The 25,511-nt window shown below is 48.9% G+C and overlaps 1 protein-coding gene across 2 annotated transcripts in view; it reads right to left on the reverse strand.

Annotated features, from left to right (window-relative positions):
* DAAM1 (dishevelled associated activator of morphogenesis 1) overlaps positions 1 to 25,511 on the reverse strand; it is a 92,487-nt gene that overhangs the window by 36,288 nt on the left and 30,688 nt on the right. For both annotated transcript variants that reach the window (XM_039733041.1, XM_039733042.1), the window contains exons 3-4: positions 16,964 to 17,187; positions 3,693 to 3,782 (exon numbers count right to left, since the gene is read on the reverse strand). In XM_039733041.1, the coding sequence (XP_039588975.1) occupies positions 3,693 to 3,782; positions 16,964 to 17,146 (273 nt within the window). In that variant the 5' untranslated portion in view covers positions 17,147 to 17,187. The remainder of the gene's footprint in view (positions 1 to 3,692; positions 3,783 to 16,963; positions 17,188 to 25,511) is intronic.

Here is a 25,511-nt window from a genome sequence, read left to right on the forward strand (position 1 = left end):
GGGTGTTCAGAGGTCATGAAATCCTTCTCATCCATCCCAGGTGACCCTGGAGCATGGCAAAACGCCGAGCTATTTCATCCTCCCCTCCCCTGCATGCCATCTTTGTCAGCTTTTGCTCTTAGTTCTGCTACTGCAGCAAAAATATGGGGGATTGATGTTTTTTAAATGAAGGAAATGGAAGGCAAGCCCCATGAAGGAGCTGCAGGGCTGAGCAGGACAAGTGGAAGGAGCTAGAAAGCAAAGCTCTCTAGAGGGAGTGGGTGGAAGGAGCAGTTGGAGGGGAAAGAGGCTGTCTGCCTGGGAAATAGAGGATTATTGGAGACACAGCACTCATTTCCCTATTTATTACATATTTCCCCTGAAAAATCATCACTGCTGCCTTTTCCTAGTGCAAAAGGATGCTGGTTTCTATCTGACCCCTGAGGAAACTTTAGATACAAGCTTTGCTCCACAGTGCTCAGAGTGATGCACCCAGGGCTAGTGATGCCACTGGGTTTTCAACACAAGCTTACAGAGCTCAGCATCACTTGGCATCCCTGCAGGTCACTCTTCCTCCACTGCAGCTTTAGAAATGCTCAGCTGCACCCAAAGGGAGAGGGGCACAGCCAGACCCTGCATTCACATCAGCTCTTTTTCACTACCCATCCCTCCCACCTGGTCATTGATTCTGAGCTTCTGCCCCAACACCCTGTACCCACCTGTATTTTGAGGCTCATAAAAGCCACCCTTTGAGCTGCTTTAACATCCTGACATGACCTACAGGGGCTGTCAGGAGCCAAATCTCCTGTGGTTAAACAGGTCCTGCAGACTAAGCACCAAGGGTTAATCATTAACTCCCTCTGGAGCGTGGCCTCTGGAAAAAGGCCATCCTGAGTCACACTCTTCGCTGAGGCAAACCCACAGCCAGAGAAACAGCAAATCTGGAAACCCTCCTGCTTCCTCCCTGCACTTCCGAGCAATATCCTCTCCTGGAGAGCGGGGCCAGCAGGGAGTGAAATATTTTGGGATGAGCTATGGAACGAGTCATGGTCCAGAAATACCACTTCTAAAAGCAGATTTTATCCCACTGTCGATGCATCTCTGCCTTTGCATTTCCCTGCTTTACCCCAGCCACAGAGGGGCTGACAACTTCACAGAATAATCTTTAAATCTCTCTCCTGACCCCAGCACTGCATGGCTGCTGGATTTAGTGCAGGCTTCAGGTCCTCCTCAGGCTGCTGCTGACAGAACTGGCCAGCCCCATCACGGGATGCTTTTTGTCTCTCAGTCCCCTGAGTGACACAGTGTGATGCAGGAGGGGTGGGAGCACAAAGAGTTCATGCAGTGCAACCCCCAAGGATGGGATCAAGCCCACTGTCTCCACGGATGGAGAATCAGGGAGGACAAAGCCTCCACCCTGCCAAGCCAGTCCTGTGGGCTGGGATAAAACCAGCTGCTAGCAGGGCAGAGAAAGCAGGATATAGGGCTGCAGGCCAGGGGGAAATATTCCAGGGAAAGAAACATGCCTGGGGGACAGCTGGATTTCCCCTACTTCCTCTCAACAGGCACTGCCAAGGCCAGGTGCTTGTCAGGTCTCTTTCCAGGACAACCCAGCAAAAATGTCTCATTTTTGGTTCCCTTTTATGAAATCTTGCTTGTCATGGGAATACATAAAACAGCAACATCTGGGATGTGCTCTGGAGAGCTGAGTATGGTGGATGACACAGACAGCAAAGCAGAAGCACCAGCCAAAACTGGCAGCAGAGTAAAGAGCAAGAACTGCTCAGGGAACAATTCTGGATTGCTGGGAAGTCGGGCAGCTGCCTGAGACTGATGTCCACCTTTGCCAGCCCCCTGGGACCCAGCAGGTGAAACTGGGTGTTGAAAGCATCTCGAGCAACAACTTGCTGTTAAACAAGGCTTTGGGCACACCCTGCACTTCCCAAATGACTGCCACTCCAGGGAGGTAGGAGTCCTATCCCCAGCTCTGCTGCCCTGCCTAAAAAGCAGACACTGCTCTCAGCTGGAGAAGTCCAGCCCCTCTCCTCAATGCCAGCCTACCATGTAGGTGATCTGGCCTCATAAATACACAGGAGCACAAGTAAGATTTACCCTGAGCTGCCAGGATATCCACCAGTGATTCTGCTGCTCACCAGTCATTACACACAGGGCAGGACAGCCTAGAGCCTGCTGTGCACAGACATGGTCTCCAGCCCATGTAATTCCTGATTTCCTCCATGGCTGGAGCCTTCATTGATATGGTCTCACTCATTTTTAACTAAAAAGCAGGAGAAAAGCATTTGTCTCCACCAGCACATCTCCATCAGAGCAAGCAGGGGCACATGTGCTCTGCAGCTCACTGTGATGGCATCACAAGTAGGGAAGGGGTGGCTGGGAACAGCCAGAGGAATGAGGACCAGAGGAGACCAGCAGCCAGGATCCAGATGGATGCCTGCTCCCAGAACCTCAGAGGATGCCACAGGCACCACTTCTCTGGCTCCTTCCCCCTGTGAGCAAGGAGTTTCACAGCACAGCTTTTAAAAACCCATGAGAGCAAGGAGATCCTGGAAAGGGAAAGAGCCACCATCAGCTCCATCTAAACCCTTCCTCAGGAGATTAGATAGCACATAATCTGCACTCACAATAATAATTACAAGGCTTTGCTTGATTTAACTCTCCCATTATCCAGACACACCAGGCCAGGCTCTGCTTATCCACCAGGGAGTGACAAGCAGCATCCCCTGCCCATTCTCCTGTTGATCCTGACCAGTGCCTGTAATTTGTTCACATCCCTTCTCCCCTCCCATTTAAATCTCGGGCATGGCAGGCCTCTGTCTAACAATAATACAGGGATTTCAGGGGTATTTATGAGAGGCTTAAAACTTAATCCTACATGAGCAAGGTAAGCCTGCTCTTGGCCTAAAATGTGGATGGAAAATCTGGTGCCATTGCTACAGCAGGAGAAAAGAGACATTTACAGCAGTGAGCACCCTTTGAGTGGGGCAGTGACTGCCAGCACTGCCCAGCCACCCCCTGCAACCAGGTGAGGGGCACAGTGGCAAATTAGGGAAAGGAATCACAGAACCCTAGAATGGTTTGGGTTGGCAGGAACCTTAAAGATTAGCTGGTTCCAATGCCACTGCTGCCAACAGGGACACCTGCCACTAGACCAGGTTGCTCCAAACTCCACCCAACCTGGCCTGAAAAAATTCCAGGGATGGAACATCCACAGATTCTCTGGGCAACCTGTGCCAGTGTTTCAACACCCTCACTGTAAAAACCTTCTTCCCTCAATCTAACCTAAATAAACTTCCAGTTTGCAATCATTATCCCTTGTTCTACTGCAACAGCCCCTATTATAAGGTTTGTCCTCATCTGTTTTCTGAGCCCTCTTTAGGTACTGGGAGGGGCTCTAAGGACATGGTGAGCAGCCCCTCACCTGTGGCAAGGCCAGCCTCAGTGCCCACAGAGTTCCACACGGTCCTGATGTGCTGCTTGGGGGTGGGGACACCCATGTGGGTTGTGGGGACACTCTCTCCAGCCTGAATGGGCTGGGAACCAAAGACTTTATTTCCCCAAGGTCACTCCAGGCACAGACCCATTTCTGTGACACCCCAAATGCCACCTGCCATCCCAAGAGCTGTGTCCTTCCCCCCAACTCCTCCCCATCCTGCATGAGAGGGAAGGGGCTCAGGAGCCAACAAGTCTCTTACTTTCTTCTTGCTGCAGTAGATCTGCCACTTCTTCTCTGCTGGCAGTGCAAACATGGCCTCTCTGTGCTTGTCTGTGAGGTCAAGCTCATCCTGGAAAGGGGAAAAGAAACACAAAACATGCACCATGAGCACACAAACAGGTGATGGCACAGACACAGCCCCCCAGACAAGCAGTGTAAATCAATGTGTGTAAACCATGGCACAGCAGTGACCCCAAAGCATCACCCCATGACTCTTGATTTGTCAGGGCAATGATGCCAATTCTCATACTGCTCTTGCTGACCTCTCCTGACTCTGGGCTGCAAACTTCCCCGCCTTGTCCCTCCCAGACATCTCCTTCACTGCTTTTAAAGGCTGTAAGTGTTTTGGAAAGGACACCCATGAAGCCATCACAGCTGCCCACAAGACTCACACTGACAGCTTCAGGTGAGCAATCTCATCTGAGACACACACAGCAAAGAAAAATTCAAACAGAGCCTTTCTTTTTTATCATCATTATTTCACTGGAACACCTCACCCCAAGTGGTCCAGCCCATTTCCATTGCTGACACCCTCATATCATCAAAAACTATAGTGTTTGGCTTTTGCTTTGTTTTCCTACAGCTAAAAATAGAAAGCTCTTTTCCTAATACCTACAATTCATAAAGAGCTACATCCTCTCCATCAAAAGTGGATCACGTACTGCCTGGCAGAGATAAAGCTGTTTACTGACTGAAGCCTTTATTGGTTTATCTGATGTTTTAAAGTACACATCCATTTTCAGCTTGGAAGCTCGGTTAGCAGCGTGCCCTCCGCCGGGATGCCCGAGTTTTATCAAAGCCTCATCGCTTCCTGGTGCTAGATGTAGGTCAAAGCTTTTATGAGGGAACTAAATAAAACATTCAGGCAGGGCTGGGAGGCTCGTTGCTAAAGCCAACATCGATCTTAGAACCATGGGTGCCTCTCAAAATCACCACCAGTGGTGATAATCCTCGTGCTGGAGGGGTTTGGGGGCAGCAGTGAGAGGCTGCAGAAAGTCACAGGAAAGCCCTGCCATGGCTTCAAGCCAACTCATCCCACCCAGACTGTGGATTTAACCAAGAGGATCCCCGTTAAAAATTACACACTTAATTCCAGCAACCAAAACACCCCATATGGAGAACTGTTAAAGCTTCCCTGCCTGAACAATAACACTTACCAACTACAACTGGCAGCTTCTGTACCCCAATCAAAGCCCCATTTGGGGAAGGCTGAGCAAGATGCCTCTGGCAAAAGATGGGTCCCTGCATCAGCAAGCCCACAGGCCACCAAGAAATTCAGCTGATATAATTCAAGCTCATACTGCACCCAGTAGCCAAGGAAGGGAGCTTTCAGCTATCTTGTAACCTAAACCTAGGGGCCCTCCAGCACCATAACCAGTGACAGAAGGCTGCTAGCAGTCCCAGGCACCTCACAAAGGCTTATCTATGCACTGCAGGTATTGATTTCTCTTCTTGTTGAAATTAGTCCTCAAAAGGAAAGGTGTTGCAGAGTTTTTTTCTATTACGCTTTCATTGAGGAGGCTTTGCCTCTTCCCTGACCTTTTTATCCCAAATCTTCAAACCACCATGCTGCACAGAGCTGGTGCTGGTGGAGCTCTGGAAGCAGACTTGGACACCTTTACAACAGAAAAACCCATGCTGCCACAACAGAGACTGGGGAAAAAGAGAGGACTGAGAAAACCTGAGCCCTGTGCAAGCCACATCCCATCCTCCTGCACCCAGGGAGGAGAACCTGGGCTAGGGAGTACTCCAACGTGTGCCATGCTCAAACATTCCCATGTCCTTACAGTTTGGGAGGTCAGAGATTCCTATCAAGCAACCAACCTCCACCCCAGCCTTGGGCAAGTCTTGTCACCCTTCCATGCCTCTAAATCAAAACTGCACTTCCCCGTTGTCTCCTCAGGCTATGAGCCAGTCAAACATCCAAGCTCTGCTTCAGCCTCAGTCCAGAGAAATCACAGAATGGTTTGGGTTGGGACAGACCTTAAATATTCCAACATTCTCCACCCTCTAAGCCAGGCTGCTCAGGGTCCCATAAAACCTGGCCTTGAACACTTTGAAAGTCTAAAGGTGATCAATAGGATGACAGCCACACAGGGACCCAGCTGAAATTCAGCTCTCTGGAAAAGTAAATCTGGGAGTGTGGGGCAGGAGAAGGGTCTCTTGATGAATATTTACCTCTGTGGTGAGCATTTGAGAGAGCACAGGAAACTGCTTCCACTGTGACCCCACTTTCTGGCCATGTGAATCTGATAATCAGGCCTGAAAGCACCAGCCACGCACATCTGCACTTAGGTCCTTAGAAAAATATTTACTGAAACTTTCAAAATGCCCATACCCTAAAAAGACAACTTGTGCAAATGTGAAGATTTATTAACAAGAAAAAAAAAACCTAAACCAAGCTGAAACCTAAGCAGGAGCAAGAAAGGACAAAACAGAAGAACATATTAGGTAGGTGCTGGCACATGACAATGTGCAAACACATCCAAAAAAGGTGCAGAAATGCTTGTAAGTCTCACACAGCACATTTCATCGTGCCTCAGCTCTAACACGTTCAGTCATCACAGCCCTGCATCACTCAACAACACCTACCTAATGATATCTTGCAGGATGCTGGGGAGAGGTGTTTGAATAAATACTCCGTGGCACCCAGTGAATATGAAAATCCTCATAATCAAAGAGTGACTAACGACTGTTATTCGGAGCCGTAACAGTGACTCAGCTGTGAAGAGTCAGCTCTGTGCTGGTTTTCACGTGCATGGGGATTCCTGCAGCCACCTCCAGCCCTTTGCTTGGGCTCACCGATGTGCACCTCAGTGCAGGCTGCTCAGAAACTGCCCTTTCCAGCTCCAAAAGATCAAGAAAAGACAGGAAAAACACCTGTTTGCTGGGGGCTCATAGCCCACTGTAGAAATGCAGCTCCCACAAAGCCTTTAACAATCTACTGGAGTCGCAGAGCAGCAGAGAAGCCATGCAGAAACTCACACCCATATGGGCCTTCAATTAACAATCACGAGCTTGATAATTAGGTGATTCTAACTGGAAATTCATTTTATGGGCCATTTGCAATCCACACACTCCCACTACAGAGCGTGATGCTGGCAGCTGTTGAAGAGTGAGAAGACAACCAGTGGGTCGGTGTCCATCACCCTCACAGCCCTCACCCCTCACCTTTCACAGCTCTGCCCCTTCCACCTGGCTGCCTCCTGTGTCAGGATCTGCCAGCTTCACTATTTTTAATACATTTTTGGAATCAGGTCAGTGGCATAAAAAATAACAGCCTCGTTTTACCACCAAAGGAAGTCTCTGCACGGAGTGTTTTTACTGGAAAGAGATATGCTGCTCTTAAATATTTATCCTGTACAGCTAAACTATTCACCTTTACATCAGGAAACAGGTTTCCACATTAAATCTTCATTTGAATATGGTTTTAAAAAAACCTCATAGGGAAGCTTTGATTCGCAGTGTGTATTTTGCTATTTCCAGGAGGTACAACACTTCCATGCTGTGTGCTCTGCTGACAGCTCTCCTTTCCAGCCAAGCAAACCTCACTCAGGCCCTCTCTCTGAGCACAGCACGAGCTCCACTGAAGGTGAGATCTCACAGCATTCCCCTAAAGTTACCTAGGAAACGTGTGGCTCAGCTCAGCACATGGTGAGCACAGCCCTGTGAGCCAAACAAGAGGTCCATGCTCTCCCTTGGAGGACACACAGCAGCACTCAGGGACAGATATTCCCATGGCCTGCACCTCCCCAAGCTGGCAACTCCATGGTGTGAGGAGCCCTGTGGTCAATCAACCCCCTGGGCCATTGTCCTGGGCAATGTACAGATGGCTTTTTGAGTATCTCCAAGGAGGGAGATGCCACCACCTCTCTGGTTGGGAGCCAGTGCCATCTCCTACCACCTCCTGAAGGCAAAGCCAGATCAAGCCAAAAAAACACTGGAAGAAATGTTCGATCCCCCCAGCAGGAAAAGCATCAAGTCCAGCCTCAGATTCACAGCACAGTCCTTGGAGACAAACTCCTGTCCCTGCCACTTCACTCATGCCATGTTTTAATGAGCACCTTCCACAGACTGAGAGCCACAGACAATAGTGGGGGCAACAGGAGGGAGACAAAAGGATGCTGCAAATCTCCTGACTTCAGGAATGACCTCCAGGATGGGTTCCTGGAGCTGGGTGAGCCCAAATGCTGCCCACCCATGTCCACAAGATCACAGTGTGATCAGCATGGGTTCCTCCCCTACATCCCACAGGTCCTTCATGCCATCAAACATTCTGCATGAAACATCTGGGGAGTAGAGATTAAATAAGGAACAACTTCCTATAGAGGGGTCTGAAACTCCAAAATATCCTTAGAGGATGTAAGAAAAGAAGACGAAAAACCTTTAAATCTAATGTACCTTTCTGGTTGATAACTTGTGTAAGTTTAGGACATGGAGGAGACTGGTGGTCACACCCTGGCCACAACTGAAATAATGATTATTTTAAATTTGCTGGTTTGTGCTGGGTTTGTATAAACATACATATATATGTTTAGAGTGACAGAAAAGCTTGTTTTGGACAGGACCATAAAAATCAGCTTGTTTCAATGCGTTCCCTGTGAGCAGGGATGCCACCCACTAGACCAAGCTGCTCCAAGTCACACCCAACCTGGCTTTAAAACTTCCAGGGAAGAGGCATCCACAACTTGTCTCTCTGGATTTACTTATACATACAGGTGAGCATAAACAAATAAATAAATAAATAAACACACACACATACAGAAAGATGTCACTGGATCACTAAATGACCAACATAATAAACAGCAAGTGATTTTACTCCTGGTGGATGGATGCACAGAGTTTAGAAACTTCTGTAAGCGAGGCTATAGCATGTAAAGATGAGATCTCTTGGATCATCAAATGAAGCATGAGAGAGATCCAAGAATGTTCAAACAAACTGGAAAAAAATAGAAGGAAAAAACAAAGTGTGAACTTTTTGGCAATGTTTGGCATTAAGGGGTCCAGCATGGGAATTAAAAAGTCAATAAATAACGGCCTGTTGAAGCCTGCACCGCCTTCCTTTCTCAGGGGTCATATTGCTTTTCCACTCTCTTCCAGGCATTCTTCTCCAAGTTCATCAATTTGATTTATCCCAGAACGCTGTGGTGTCAGGGGAAATGGCAATCAGCATTTTTCCCCCCATTCCTCATCTCTTGTTTTTCCGCTGCCCGTGCGGCCGGAGCAGCAGCTGCTGCTTCCAGTGCTGGCCCTGCTGCCTTCAGCAAACCCCTGCCCCAGAACACACCCTACTCAGCTCCTTATTCTCCTTTTAAGCTGTTTTCTTGGAAAGAAAAAAAAGACATATTAATCCTTATTAACCAGTGGCTGTTACAAACAACCCCCTGTCTCCACACCCACCCTGTGCCGCAGGAGGAGCTCCTCCAGCTGCAGCTTTATTTAGGCAACTACAATTCTCAGTGTATGCAGATTTATCTCAGGGGTTTTTTTTAAAGTATTTTGGTTTTATTATCACTAATAAAAATGCCTCCTCCTCAGCAGCACAGTTCTTTTCAGCTACAGTACCCTGATAGCTTAAAAACAACTCCTCAGACAAGCCAACCCCTGCTAATATTATCACTGTGTATTTTTAATTTCTCCATGACAACTAGCAGCTGCAATTACAGAACATGAACAAAAATCAACTATTCATATTTTTAATGAATAAGCATAACTGATAAAAGATTATTATTCATTTTGCCTTTATGAATTTCCTGAATAAAGGAAATTGCTTACAGCCAAGCAAATGAGTAGCAGCAACAAGGAATAACAGAAGCACTCGGAAGTGCTCATGCCTAGTTAACCTCTTCCCACAATGAATTTTTCTTCCTAGTCTCAGAAAGACCCCAATCCACAGTTATTGACCTGAACACACTGGACAGACACAAATGAAATATATATTCCTTCCTCCTCCTGCAGGAAAGATTATGGCCATCAATAGCTGATTTAGCCCTTCAATAAACTCCAGCTGCAGCTGATTCATGTTCCCATCAGTTCAGACACCTAACTGAGGCAGACAGCATGCAATGCTTAAATATTTTAATTCAATAATTATTTTAATAGGCCAAAGGTTTCAAAGCTGCTCATATTTCAATATTAGTGTATTTTAAAAGAGCTATTCACTAAATTTCTCCTTTTTTGTTATCATATATATACATATATATACACACTTATTTTTAATGTTATTTATTGAGCTCAGCCTCCTGTGACCTTTTCACCGACCTCATCTGGAAAACCTTTCTCCCATTTTAATTAACCCAGGGTACTTTTCCAGCCTGAGTTATTGATCTGCACAGTTTCACCCTGCAGAGCACTCTCAGATCTAGAAGCCCTGCAGGTGCATCACCAGTGTGCTTTTTCCATACAATTGTACATACAGCCTGAAAAAACAACAAAAATATGTCTCAGCCTATTATCTACTACTGTGGCAGCTCAAATGGATTCAATCCAATCAAGCAGAGCTGGGGATGGCTGTCCTTTGGTGGGAGCACCTCCTACCATAAAGCATAGAGCTGGCAAATAAGTAAGGCTTCAGATGTGGACCTCTCACCTCTTTACAGAACCCAAGCAGCAGCCCCCTTTCCAGTCAGATTTTACACTGCTCTGCTGCTGGCATCCCAGGGAGCTGCTCAAGCTGGAAATCAAGCCAACAGGTCAAGAGTGGCTCCAGATGTCCCCTGCCTGACAGGGATGCTCAGGTAGGAACACTGTGGATAGTTGGTCTGGGGCTAAACCATGCCAAGGTTTCCCCAGATAATGCTCTGGGAAGGGTTTCAAAAGGGGCTGGATGCAAACTGAGGCTACAGAGCCCCACACCAACTTAATCCTGAAAGTATCCCAAGAGATATCACTCTGGTTGTGGGAACTAAAGAATGCAGCCACAGGAAGTAGAAGCCAGCTGTAGCCTGATGCAGATGGAGCAACAGAGGATGGAAAAGGATGGGACAAGTCCTCATCCTCCACAGGCCTGGCTTTAGTCACACCTGGAATCCCAACAGCATTTTCAAGAACTTACTCGGTGCAAAGCAGAGTCACCCTAAGAGAAGGATACTTCTGACCAAGGCTGGAAGAGACTTGGAACAACCTGGTCTGGTGGAAGGTGTCCCTGTCCATGGCAGGGGGCTGGAATGAGATGATCTTTAAGGTCCCTTCCAACCCAAACCATTCTGTGACTTCTATGATTTCAGGGTTGCACACCCAGCAGATGTCACCTATAAGCAGGCACAGACTGGCTTATAGATGTTGGGTGTGGTGGGGAAAGGGAAGCTGATCCCTGTAAATAATGGTATTGATTTGGACACTGGAGTTCATGGGAATTGGGATTGCTGGGCACTCAGGCAGGATCCTCCCTGCAGGGCTGCAAAAGCCTCAGCTGCCAAAAGCTGACCTTGGTGATGTTCCCACGCTGAGGAACACCCAGACTCTGCCAACAGCAGATACTACAGCAGCACAGACAGCTTCCACTTGTATCTGCAAATGGATACACAGCAGGCACAGGCTATTCCCAGCAGGAATGCTTCCAGCTGAGCATGGTGAGAGAGCACAACTCATCTGATGTCCAGTCCTGATCATAACTCCAGCAACACCACCCAACCACTGAGCAGTGAGGAAGAAGACTGCTGCTGGAGCAGATTCCCAAGACTGCTGCTGGAGCAGATTCCCTGTCCAAAGAGGATGGTACCTTCCATGGCGACCTGTGCCAGGAATACTCGCAGCAAGTGCAAGCCAAAAACCTAAATGCCTCAATTAAGGTCACTGATGCATTACCAAATGAGCTGCCAGGCATCTCCCAGGGATGTGGCCTCCTCTTTTACAAAGTGCAAAGTGGAAAGCATTTAGCAGGTAGACTATATTATTTTTCCACATCACTTGGACTTCTGGAAACAAAGGGGTTCCTTATGTGCTCTCTGCCTTCAGCTGAAATTCACATTGTGCTGTAACATAGCTCCTTTGTAGAATCTGGGGTTGGGAACAGCACGTTTTTTGGGCAAGCCCCCACGCTGGTTTGTAGCAGTAACAGATACTGCAATTACAGGGCTATTTCTGCTGAAATACAGAGTTCCTTGGTGGATTGGTTCATTCAGGTCCAGGGAACACATTGTAGGCAGAAAACCCTTATTTTCTAACCAAGTAGGTGTGTGACTTCTCCATCAGATGCTTGCCTATCAAAAGGTACATTTAGAGATTAGCTGGGAGGGTGTTAACAACACAAGGTGATGAAAACAAGCGCCGTGAGCGCTGGGCTGGGATGGGAGCCTGGCAGGTCCAGACTGCTCACATCAGTAAAACAAAAACTGGGCAGCCTGGTAAAGTGTCCATATGGCACACGGATCCCTGCAGAGTGAATTTAAAAGCAGATGTTACCTATCACTTGGTTTGCCTTCTTAAAAGTGATTCATAAGCCAAGGGAGCTTGGTTTTGGGAGACAGCAGTGGCATGGGGTCAGGAACTCCATGCTCAGCATCTGGCTCTGGATGGACTCTGCAGCAAGGGGTGACTTGCCTAGGACACAAGGACTGTCATTTTTTCCAGACACCAACCATATGCTTTTCTTTGCAGATATAGGGGAAATGGCTTTGGTCACCATTCAGTGGTTCTCAAAATCCTGAAGCCCTTAATGCTGACAGGACCAGGCAGCAAAATACGACAGCTGACCTGCAAGCATGAAATGCAAAGCTTGGCTTTGCAGCTGGTCCCTCAGCTGCTACTTAAAAGCCGTGTTGTTTTGCAAAGCCCAAAACCTCATACTTTTTCCTTATTGGATTAGAAACTGGGGGGAAAAGCACATTGCTGAAGTTCCTGAGTACAACGGAGATTGCTAGCAATGAGTTCCCAACGCTGAGCTGTTACTGACACACAGCAGTGCTCACACTGACCACACCACCATTCCTCCTCACGTTTATATGCTCCCTGCCCAAGCAGCATATAAAAGAGCCATCATCCCAGCATGCCAAGAGGAAGGGGAGGCACAGCTCCAAGGGACAGTTATGCAGGGAGAATCCTGTCCCAGCACTGCACTCCATGAGCCACAGACCTATCGACCACCACGAAACATTTCAAAGGCAACAGATTTAATGTCTGTGACAGGGGATGCTATCTCCTCACTATCTCCTGATAGCATCCAGAGAGCAGCTCGGATGAAATGCATTAGTTGCCCCAAGTACAGCAGAAACAAATGCTGTGATAAATCTTATAAGCTGCCAGAGACCTTTTTATTGTTCCTCAGGCTCACAAGTTTCCACTACTTCATAAAGCAGCAGGGAGGGGATACAGCCGCCTTCCATGTGAGGGGAAGGCACAAAGCCCAGGCAGCATCAGTGGGAAAAGGTCTGCACCCATCCTGAGTTTGGGGGGCTGGGGACACTGCACAGCCACAAGCCTCTGGTGTCACCTCCCCAAATTCCAAAAAACTTGTCAACTGCTGGAGTCTGGGCAGAGGCAGGAAGGTTACCTGCTCTGGTTTCACAGGCTAAAAACAGGCTGCTGCACACCACAGGCGGGATGCAGGGCAGGATGAAGGTTGCTCTAATTTCTTCTGCATCACTAACTCAGAAGTGAAAAGGCTGTGAAGCCCCATTGGGAGCAGTAAATGGAATTTCCTCAAAGCCTGGGCAAGACAAGCGTTGAGGAATGTCTGGGGCAGCATCTCTGAACTCATCCCTCCACCAGCAGGGATGCAGGCTGGGAGCAGGGTGTGGGATCAGGGAGAGGCAGAATCTTGTGCTTCAGGGGCAGGCAAACCCACACCAGACTCAGCTCCTCTAAATATCTAAGCTATGTCAGTAGCCACCAGAGCATCACTCTCATCCTGCAGGGATGGAGATGCCACTGTGAGCCACCCCACTGTGAAGAGAGCCAGAGAGGGGTCCTGGGTCATTCTGGGGCTCCTCCCATCCCCTCTAAACCAAGCCATCCCAGCCCCCTGCCCAGTGCACACCACCACACACAGAGCGTTTCGTTACGAGCCTCGGAGTGACAAGGAGTGTTAAGCAGATATAAAGGACATCAGTCATTCACCCATCTGGTGGAAAGTCTAGTTGCTGGGTGGAAAATAGAGAGGATTGTTATGGCAAGATCTACCATATGGCACCATTATGCGGAGCTTTGCAAGTGCTTTCTCTGAGTGTGCAAGCAAGATTTCAGCCTTTGAAGAAATGCTGTATTGTTAGCCTGGATACACAGGAGCCTCTTGAAAGAAGATGTGGCAGATGGCACAGCTTTGTTCCCTTGGTTCACAGGCAGCTCGTGCAACCCCAGATTTCCTCCTCTCTGGGGCACAGTGATCAGTGATCCTCCTGATGTGTCCTATGGGAGGCTCCTGAAACTCCCTAAATCCAATGGATGCTGCCTGGCAGGTGCCACACCTCTGCAGGATCCTCAGGAAGCAAACAGTACCTACCCAAGCTAGCAGGATACAGCGGTGCTGATGCACGGAAAGCTGCACAAAATCATACAGCATTGTCCCTGCCAGAGGAGCTGCAAATCAGTAAATCTTGCTGAAATCCTCTGCTTTTGTTTGTGCCTCTCTGCCAGCACCTGCTCCTCCCTGGGTGGCTGAGCCTGGCCGGAGCCCCGGCAGGACAGGGGACAAAGAAAAGCCTTTCAGACAGGGCCGGTGCCTGCTTGAGCGACATCCCAACAATGCTCCAACAAAACCCATTCACACCATGCCGGGGAGAGGCAGAGAAAGGGAAAAGGTTCCTCTGGGAGGAAGCAGTGATCAGTCATTGACCACAACAACAACATCTGCATCTGCCCTGAGCCAGGGAAAAGCCCCTGCCTGCTGCATGCGGCTGGCTGGGACAGGGAGCATCGTCCCTGCAGTCTGGGATGATGAGCAGGCATTACTTATTGCTGAAATTTGTGCCCAGGTAAAAAAAAAATCCCATTTCCCTGTAGTTCCTAATGCAACTAAGTGAAAAACACTTGCACACACACAGAATAAACCCCTAACTATTTATCTGTTCTATTTACCTATCCCAATTAAAATCCAAAGTGTCCATCTATCACAAAACAGGCCAAAAAAACAGACACTGGGAGAGCAGCCCAAGCCTTTAGCTGACCTTGGAGTCACAGCTGCTCCACATCCCCCTGCAGCTCAGGCCCCCATCCTCTGCTGCTGGCATGGGACAATCACCAGTTTCTCACACTGTGGATGTTTCCAGCCTCAGATCAACAAGGCACACTTAAAAACACACAAGGCTCAGGGAATATTTTGCAGGATGGCTCTAAAAAGAAAGGGACTTTGCCCTTCGATGTAGGCAGTAGGCTGGGATCTGTGGAGCAGGGATCCCACTCTGTTGTTTGTGTCTGTGGGAGGATTGTCCATGCCCACTGCTGCAATGTCCCCAAAGATACCCCCCATCCCAGGCCTGAAATCCTCCATCCCTCCCACTCTGATCCCTGATGCAAACAAGTGAAGTAGAAAAGTCAGGATAAAGCTGCAAGGGAAGAGTTGGCAAAGGACCAACTCCAGCTGGCAAAGCCTCCAGATCCCCTCCAAGCCCTTTAACTTCCCTCAACCCAATGGGCTGAGACAGCCAAGGACTTTGGAGGGAGCCCCAGTCCCACAGAGCAGGCACAAGCCATCCCACCCAGGAGGGCCAAGCACGATGGCATGGGGCTCCTGCAGGCGTGAAGATCAGCCCAGCACCTCTGAGTGCTTTCTCTGTCTCCCTTCCAAATGTTACACAGTGGGTTTGTACAGGAACAGTGGGACACTTTCCAAACCATTTAACTAATGCTGAAATTTAACACCCGACACCAACAGGTTACAGAGAGCAAGAAGGAGTCTTTGTAGGGACTGAGGGGAGATTTGCAACTGCACTCCCCTGAATGGGGATCTGCCTTCTTGTGCCCACAGGGCAGAGCCTGCTTCCCTCTCCCTCCCACCCAGTGCTGGATCTGCCTGATAGGTTTTTTGGGGAGCCAGGGGTTTGCAGCTGCTTGTGCAGGAGCACAGTGGGCACCCGCTGTCCCCCTCCCTGCATGACTTCAGTGCCCAGGGAGCTGCTGCTGCCAGCATGCCCTGGAGCAGCAGCTGCCTCCGGGCCTTTTTCTCACCCTTGGCTGGGGAAAAATAACTAAAAATCTCCACAGCATGGAGAAGGGCTGGGGAGCAGAAGGGCCACACCAGGGTGTGCCCCAGGCTGGACTGGCTCCTGCCTTGCTGCACACACAGAGGTTCCCTGTGGCACTGCCACTGCACAAAGCACCTGGAGGAGTTTGGAAGAGATGTTTTGAAAATCCTGGGCTGAGATGAGGTGCACAGGCTTGGTGGGGCTCCAGCAAATGAGCCTCCAGAGATGCCTCCTTCAGCCCAACAAGGCTTTGGCTGGGGCATGGGAAAAGTGATCCATGGGAAAGAATTTCCTCAGGAAAACTTGATTTGGCCAAGTTATCAGCAGAGAATAGACTGGGACAGAGACAGACACTTCTCCTGAACAAACCCAACCTGAGCAGAAGAGTTCTGCTGCAGGGATACTTCATCCCCACTGTGCTGTGTTGGTGTCCTGGTCTGCCACACCCTTGGAGAAGGATGTCTTGGCAAAACCAGCTTTTATAATACAATCTGGAGCTTTCCTCTACCAAGAGGCCTGGCTCAACAGGTCCATGCTATCTGGCATCTAATGGGATGTGCTGTACCTCGAGGTGTGACCAGTGTCACAATTCCCAGCTCCCTCTACACATCCAAGCACTGTAGGAAAACCTCATTTCACTGCTGAATGAACCCAAAGTAGAACACCATCCAAAATACCACACCAAAATGTTTTTGCTTAGAGGAAATTAAAGCTTTTTTTGGCTGTCAATCTTTTTCTTAATCCATGTTTTTTCAAGTTTTGGAATCAAGGGTTCCAAGAAACAATATCCTGACTTTCCAAACCTCAGTGCAGCCCACACCTGACAAGTTCTGTGAAGCTCAGTGCCCAGCAAGTAAAGTCACTTTGCACCTATGGGGAACATGCTGTTTTACCAGCTTGGACCCAACCCCCTGCTATAAGAAATTAAGAGTTTCTAATGAGAGAGACCACCCCAAAACAGCAGGATTTCAGGGAGAAGCAGAGCTCAGGGTTCAGTAACAGCAGCCTCCCTTCACGCCAAAGTTTGCCTGGAAACTCAAACCCAAGGCTGGGGAGACTACAAAGAGGAGGATGAGGGGAAAGAGGGAGAAACCCCAAAACTAACACTGAAATTAAGAAGTATCCTACTTACCACCAGCTCGGTGAACATGGCATCCAGCTCCTCCACGGGCGGCATGGGCAGCGAGGGCTCCATGGTCTGCAGGGCGAAGCTGCTGTCATTGCGCAGCCGGTACGTGATCTCGGGGTGGTCGCTGCTGCGGAAGCAGCAGAAGATGAAGGAGATCCCCCGGCCGCTCCTCTTCCTCGGGGCCATGGCCACAATCCTGCGTGTCCCTCCCTCCCGGGCACTAGATCCTGCGGGGAAGAGGAGAGAGGAGGCTGGAGCAGGCGCCCCGCAGCGCTGCGCTCCCGTCCCGCGGTGGGAGGAGGAACCCAGCCACCCACGCGCTCGGCACGGAGGGGAAGAGCAGAAGAGACGGTTTCCATGCCAAATATTTCTGCTCAGATTTGACGTTTACAGTCCTGGCAACCTTGACGACCACGCAAATTAAAAAAGATGCATTTGCTTTGCCTCGTGCCAGAGCTGGCAGCCGCAGGGGTCACGCCACTGTCCCCGTGGGATGAGGAGTCCTGGGCCCCACCGCTGTTGCCAATCCCAGTAAAGCTGCACCAATCTCCCCGTGCCATGGCAGCCAGGCCAGCCCCCTCGTACCCACACCTCACATCCCTTCATGCCAGGAGTATGGAAAATTCAGGGAACTGCTGTCAGAACAGCTGGATGTGCTTGGGGCCACCAGGCCCCCACCATGGGTGATTCAATCCTTGAAGGCCTCATGTGGCTCAGCATGCTCCGAGCTACAGACAGCAGCAGAGCTGAAAAAATATCCTACATGCTTCCTCCAACTCTTAAATGTGTCCCTAAACATCCACCAGCAATCCCCTGTACGGCGGCTCTTTTTCATGGAAAGTTTTGCTTGGCTTTAATTAGATAAACCTTACTTACAGCTCCAGTAAATATTTACAAGAGGCGATTTCAGCTGATAAAAATCACACAGTGCCAGTAGCTCAGATTTTCCTAAGCAGCGCTGACGTCGGGCATCGCTCACACCGGTGGCTGCTTGGGTTTTGCTGGTTTCTGAAACTCTGGCTGGGAGCAAAGCTAGAACCATGTGCCCTGCCTGCCTAATGACAGCAAGGATCAGGCAAAAGCTACCCCAAAACTGGGACTCTTAAGTCAGCAACACAAGAGGAGAGTCACCTATGAGGAATGAGGAGTGTGGAGAAACACTCTAATGAGAAAAATCAACCAGCAAAGTAGGGAATTTTTGAAAGCCTAAACATTTGTCTTACAAAGTTACACACCCACATATTTTATCTCTGCGAAACAAGACACTGAGATGTTAAGAGACTGGACAAACAGCCAAGGTTGAAATATGGATGACTCAGATTTATTAACAAAGCTATGAAGAGACTCGGGGGAAAAAAGGTCAGCATTTGGAAAGGAGTGTCTGATCTCCCTGGAGCCTGCCATTCCCTCCAACTATGGATTTATACAGCAGAATAAACAGCTGCTGTGCCCTGTGGAGAGCCAGGGCTTGGGTCAGACCCAAGGTCAGACCCTGCACCACCACAGCATGGCAAACACTGCCCTCTAAAAGCAGGGAGATTGCAGAAAATTCAAGCTCTACCCACAGTTCTTTAACAGAGGACTTGACCCTTGACATGATCTCGATGGCACGTTTCTAGCACATGGTGTAATCATCTGCTGAACCACAAATGATGGGAAACAGCTATTGGATCTTCACGCAGGATAACCCCAGGCTGTGCAATTGCTCTGTGCCCAGCCTGGAGAGACCCCCCCTTCCTGAAGGGCCCCAAATCTCATTTCACATTTTTACATCTTGGATGTAGAAATATGCAGCCGCTGGAGGAATTTCAGCTGCCATGAAAGCTCTCTCATCACGGCTCCCCGGCAGCCAGCACCACAGCAAATCCATTAGCTGCCTGCTGGCATCCCCTCGGTGTCAGCAGGGTTTGGGGACCTGCTGCACAGCTTGTCTCCTAAAGAAGGGAGGGAAACAAAAAGCCAGAGGCACATGGATTTCTGTCCACACTGCAGGTTTGGGTTTTAAAGAGCCATGAGGAGCAGGGTGCAAAGGGAGATGCTGGTGGCTGCTCAGCGCTTTGTGCCCAGCACAGGAGCTCTGTCCCAACCTACACTGGGTTTTCATTGTGCAAAGTTTGGTCACTTGGTCATTCCAAGTCCACGGGTACAGTCACACCAGTCCCAAAGCAGCATCTGATCCTGATCCTGCTCCAGGAGCTGGTGTGGAGCAAACAGACCCAACTCTTCCACAGGGCATTTTCCACCCCCTTTTCAACACCATGTCAGCCTCATCCTTGAAACCTGCTGCTACATACAAGCTCTGACTTGGGCTTACAAAAATGTGTGGAAAGCTTTTATCAGAACAACACCTGCTCTTCAGAGATACACACTCCTGACAATGTTTTATGAGGAGTCTGAATGACAGACCAAAAGGCAAGGTTTTATTTTGGGGTTTAAAGCAGACAGCCATGCAGCAACCAAGACAAGGTACTTTTGAGCTGCTTCCAGCTCTGGAGCTGCTGAGGTTCCTCATTTTCATCTATAAACAATTTAAAAAACCAAACCACCCTATAATGTAGACTGAGTGGGCTGTAGGTTATTAGCAACCAAGGCTAAAAAAAGGTTAGGGAGAGAATATGTTAGCTACCAGGCAAATAGCATTAAACCTTCAGAAGGCTGATGAATATTCATTGACATGATGGATCAAAATCAAAACACAGCTCCCTGGCAGGTCGTTGGGAGCTGCAGACAGCGCAGCTTGCATCCTCAGAACAAAGTCCAGCTACACAGCCTCCTCCTCCCCTGCAAATCCTGCAGAAATTGGTTATTCAAGAAGAAAAAGCAGCAGCCCCTGGCAATCTGGAGGCTTGTGTTAAGGAGAACAGAAGGGACAAGTTCTACGCCGCATCATATGTTAAGTGTCCTGCTCCCACCTCCTGCTTGTACCTTTGACTGCTAATTAGATCAATAAATTTAAGTCAGATTATGATCTGATGGTGCCTTCTGGCCTCTACTATTGAGCGGGCCAGAATAAATTAAGCTTAATTGCCACTGTATGAACAGAGCCAGGGATGATAGGTTGGGAAGGGTCACTGAGGGAACTTGTAGCCAAGCCCAAATCTCAAGGCAGGACTGATGGGGCTGAATCATTCCCAAACAACTCTGTTTTCACAGAAACAAGAGTGAAAATGTGTGTGTGATGGGCTCAAACTGTAAACCCAGACTGAAGAGAAGGAGGCGAAAGAACTTAGCTCATGTGTGTGACCAGGACAGACCAGGACAGATGGAGGCCACCCCGCTCAGTGATACCCAGAGATAGGAGTCCAGTTCTCCCCAGCCCTAAAAAAGAAAAGCATCAAGCCTGCATCGCCCTGAGCAGTGTTTAAATGAAATCAGTCATTAGGAGAAAATTGGACCCTGGTGCCGCTTCTGCCTTTGCTTTAAGGAAAGGAGAGCAGCAATTACCACTTGCATATTCAACAGCCTCCTCAGCAAGCTAAATTAAACTGCGTGGAGCAACGAGCTGCCAAAGCCTGTCTGTGACCGATGCCCCAACCAGCTGGTTGGGAGCCAGCACCGGTATTGCAGCACTGCGGTCTGCAGCCTAAAAATACCCAACAAGGGCACAAACACATGCAAAGGAGAGCGCGCGCTCCCCTTCACACCCGCCTCCTCCAAACCCACCCAGGAGCCAGGAGCTAAATCCTCAAACATGAATATTAGCTTGTTGTTTTCCTGGCTCCCCTCCCAAAATGAGGATGCAAGATGCTGAGTGAGCTCTTGTCTCTGAGCGTGGAGCTTTATTCCAGCCTGCTGCACAAGGAGGGAGTGGTTTTGGTGTAACAGCGCTCACTGACCGTCTCTGCCGTGTCCTCACCAATTTCAGCATCTTGGGCCATGCTAAGCTTTGCCTGCCTTTACTCTGCAGGAGCTTCAGCACAGCCTGGGATGCTCCCAAACAATGGAAATATTCCAGCTCTCATCCATCACTGCAGAGTCCTTGGCTGGTGATGGTTGGGAGGCACTTGGCTCCAGCAAGAACTTCAGGAAGACACCATCACTGTCACCAAGTGTTAGAGCCAGGTGTCCTGAATTCCTTTTCTCAGCTCTTAGAAAGCAGGAATATGGCATTCCACACAGTGCACCCTATAGTTGTCCCACCCCACCACTGAGCAATGCTCACCCTCCCTCGGGGCTTCTCCACACAAATTCAACACCCAGAGCAGGGGACAGTGCAAGATACCTTGCACCATTTCTCTAAAGAAACAATTCCAGATAATTTTTCCTCCTGTGTAAGTGACATCCAGACCTCCACAGCACTAAAAACTGGATATAAAAACAGCATTTTTCAGATTAGCTGTACATTTCCAGCATTCCCTGAGAAGCACCAAAGCCCTTCCCAGGCACGTTTTGATTTTTCACCTTACGCACCCAAGACAGTCAGCACCTTCCGTAGCTCCACTCAGTAGCCCAACCTCTTCTTGGGTTTGGTTCTGATTGTGAGCCCACCAAAGTGTGTTCATAGTACTCTGCCCATCCAAAAGGCAGCAGCACATGCCTCTCAAGAGAGAGAAGTGCTCCTCCATTTCAAATTTGCACCAACCGTGCAAATGAAAATGTGCAATGGTGCATGAAAACACTTTTTACTGAGGGGGGAGGTCTAAGTATTATTCAATTTTAAAAATATAAGGTTTGACATTGAGCTCTTGCATGGATGAAATGCTCAGAAATAGGATTGCCTTCCCCTGAGCAGGAAGCACCTCCCCTCCAAGACAGAAGCTTAAAGGATCTGAGCCCATTACCAGCACCTCCACCTTGCTGAGCATGGCGCTGGTATCCCCAGCAGAGCTGCTCCTGTTTAAAGCAACCAGAATGATTTTTTTTTTGCCACAAACTCTCATTCTGGTTTCCAAAACCCCCTTTCTCCAGTGTAAAGCTGTTTTCAGGCATAGGCTGTGCAGGGGAGCAATGTTTGTGTTTGGTGGAAATCAGTGCATGTCATCAGGAGGGGGCAAAAAGCCCAAAAGACTCAGCTAAAAGGCTTTAAACTATTGATTGCCTTTTCTCCACCCATCTATTCAGAACAGCAGCCCAAAAGGGATGGGAACAGGACCCTTTCCATGATGCAGCTGCCAGGAGGAACCTGACTCATCACTAGTGTATCACAAGGGCTGTGATTCTCAGCACATGCAAAATCTCAAAGGCTTGGGTTTCATGGATTTATAAATACACCTGCCAAATCCTGAATTACCCCCAATCCTCTTTTCTCATCCCAGAAATCCTATTATACTCTATGATCCCAACAAAATGAGTGGTTTTTGTCTCCATACCTTGCCTGGGCTACCTGGTACCTGAAGGCCATCAGCACACTGCCCCTGATGCCATGAGGAGGTGGCTGCAGCACAGGCTCTCTGCTCACTCCAGCAAAGCCCCATCTGCCAGCATCATCAAAAACCCAGTGCTTGCCTAAAATGTGTCACCTCCTCTTTCTATTTTTTCCTTTTATTGTGCCATTTGTCACATCCTGAAGCATACATCTGGGCCTGCTGTCTCGCAAGAAAACATTTCACTCAGCTCAAGGGCAGATGATTTTTGGGGGCTTGATGGCCACATCCAGGGTGCAGCAAGAAGAATTAGACCAATTTTATTACAAAGCCAGTGAGGGAAAGACATAGCTTCACGAATTTGTAACACTCCAGAAAAGCCCTCCTTTTTCCACTTTAAACTTACACTTATCGAAAGTGCTGGGAGAGACTTTTTTTGTTTGTGTCTGCGTGGGGCTCCCACCTGGAGGTGTTGATGCTATTCAGGGAAAAGAGCAACAACCTCCATGGCCTGGCTTGCCTGCCACCTCTCCAGCACACAAGCGAGGTCCCTGCCAAGGGAAGCACACACTGCTGACTCTGTAATCCACTTTCCAGGGGGAAGAGCGTGGAGCACAGCAGGGTGAGACGGGATCTGCCTTAACGCTCTCCAGCTGAAATCAATCCTCGGAGCAGCGCCGCTCGCTTGGGCAAGCCAGCCAAAACCTGGAGCAGGGGATGGCTGATGGTGAGCTGCAGGATGTTCATGCCAGGCCGGCCATGGAGACAAGCTTGGATCCAAGGAGAAGCTGAGGGCTTGCAGCATCCATCAGGAGCTGGTCCAGGGAACCCCACACAGCCCTTGATCCCCTGTGGTGCACGGCTCAGTGCACATATTAATCCAACCAGGAAAGATGCTGCTGCAGCAAAACTTTGTTTAGTTTCTGAGGATTAAAAACCAAACCTTGCTGGAAGTTTCCCAGCCATCTAGATGGTGAGCAGCACAGTAACACTGGAGTTCTCCACTAAAAGGGTAAATTTCCTCAGTGACAAGCTGAGATCCTCCAACCCACTACAAACCACTTCTTACAGGAGCTCCAGCAGATCAGCTCAGGCAAATACCATTTATTTCAGGAACAAGGACAACAACATGGAGCCACAGACAAGACCCACTTTGCAAACCTATATAAATATATATATTTTTTTGATATTCACTAGGGTGAATGAATGACCCAATTTTACAGACACACACATCCCATTTTCCCAGAAACCAGGTGGATTCGTGATCCTCTTTTCACAGAATCAAACCAAAAAAGTGGGGTGGGCTGGCAATGGTGGGAGGAAGAAACACTTTTCAAGTCCCATAGCTCCCTTAAATGTACTCCATGATTTGCACCCTCAAACCCAGGCACAGCACTTATCCAAGCCCAAGAGACTTTCCAGGAAGGCAGAGGGAGGCAGAGCTGGCTCTCCAGGAAGGATGCTGGGGCATTCCCCTGACCTCCCTGTGTCCCAGCCCAGTTCTAAAAGGCAACACAGAAAAAAAAAAAAAAAAAAAAAAAAAAAAGAAAAGAAAAAAAAAAAACCCAGCAGAAAGGAATGGCAGCACGAGGGGCTGCGGTCCCAGTGCTCCCCTCACCCCGCTCTTGTTTTGGGGCAGCAGCTGTCAGTGCTGCATTGTGCTGGGGCTCAAAGGGGCAGACACAGCCCTTTCAGAGCTGAGGTTATGTGCAGGGAGGGATTAACACCCACCCGAGGCTCTCCTGAAAGCCTGAAGCCTTGCAGGGAAGAGCCTCCCAGAATTTCCCCTGCGCCATTTGAACCTGGTCTCTCAGGCAGCCTCTGGGATGTACAAGCTGGGTGATGCCCAGCCTTGTCCAGGCAGCCCTCAAGGACAAAACCAGGTAAGAGAGAGGGATGCAAGACCCCCTGGGCAGCTCAGGGGGCTCCTACAGCCTCACTGAGCATCCTGGGGGGAGCATCCTCTTCCATCCTGGCTCCATCCCTATCACCCGGCACAAGCACCAATCCAGCCTCACTCCCTTTCCACCGCTGGTTTTGGCCCCAGCTGGGAGAAAATTGCTCATTCAAAGCACACCACACCTCCAGAAGGTGCTAATACCAGCTCCAAAGCCCAGCCCAGATATCACAAGTTCTGACTACTCCCTTTGACGATGCAAATGCTGTTAATACAAACTCAGCAGCCTGGCAAGAGAGAGAGGAGCTGCATTTCCCACTGGAGGAGGATATTTGTTTGCCAATTAGCCTTTTCCTGGAGAACAACAGTTCAATCAACAATCTTCCTTTATTTTAATTCTTCCCTGCTCCTCCAATGAATATTTGAGCTGTGACTGGGATTTATTGTATGCAAACCCTCACTGCTGAGCTTTCCATTTCGCTGCTCCCCATTTCAGCAGTAATCCCTGGGGTGAGACTGGCTGAAGGCAGGCAGGTTTTTTTCCTCTTTTAAAGCCTCTTAATTTGGCTGCACAAAGTGGAGTTTCCAAGTTTCTCAGCAGCAGATGCTTCCACTCCATCAGCACAGCAACATCTGCCACGGGACCACCACCAGGACAAGGCAACAAGGAGCTACTGGCTAAGTCCCAGAGGGCTTTTTTTGGGTGTGTTTGGAGTTTTTTAGCAATATCCATGCTTAAGGTGAGGCTACTGGAACCACAGGTGTTCAGGCATTTTGTGGTGTGGAGCAAGCTGGTTTCTTTCTCTCTCAAAATGGAAACTGGATGAAGGCTGCTGTAAATAGGAGTCCTTCCCAGCAGGGACCCTGATGGCTAAATATCATTAAACTTCAAGATACCATTAAACCCACAGTCCTGAAGGTGCCCAGAGCAAACAAAACACACTTGTCAGATCTCTCAGCTGGCCTACCCATCTGCAATGCTGATTTTCTTTTAAAGGTTTTTAAATTCTGATGTTAATACAGAGTGATTTTCCCCCCTGAAGTACAAACCTGGGGTTGAGAATTCCTTGATAAATATGTCTAATGGCAGAAAAGGCCCGCTGGCCACTTTTCCTTCCAGTATGACACTAATACCTCCCTGTGCTCCAGGAGATGAACACCAAAAAACAATGCACATGAGCTCACATCAGGCACAACGTGATCCAAACAGCTCCCACCCAGCCTGGGAAAAAACCAGCAACTTTTATCGCATTTCACTGAAATACTGTTTGCATTTAAACAAAAGGAACAAATATCAGGCAAGCACAGCAAGTGAAATTAATTGGAAGGTTTGGTCATACTTGTTTTATGT

The sequence above is a fragment of the Passer montanus genome, unplaced genomic scaffold (assembly GCF_014805655.1).
Source record: "Passer montanus isolate IOZ18808 unplaced genomic scaffold, ASM1480565v1 scaffold82, whole genome shotgun sequence".
Lineage (NCBI taxonomy): Eukaryota > Metazoa > Chordata > Aves > Passeriformes > Passeridae > Passer > Passer montanus.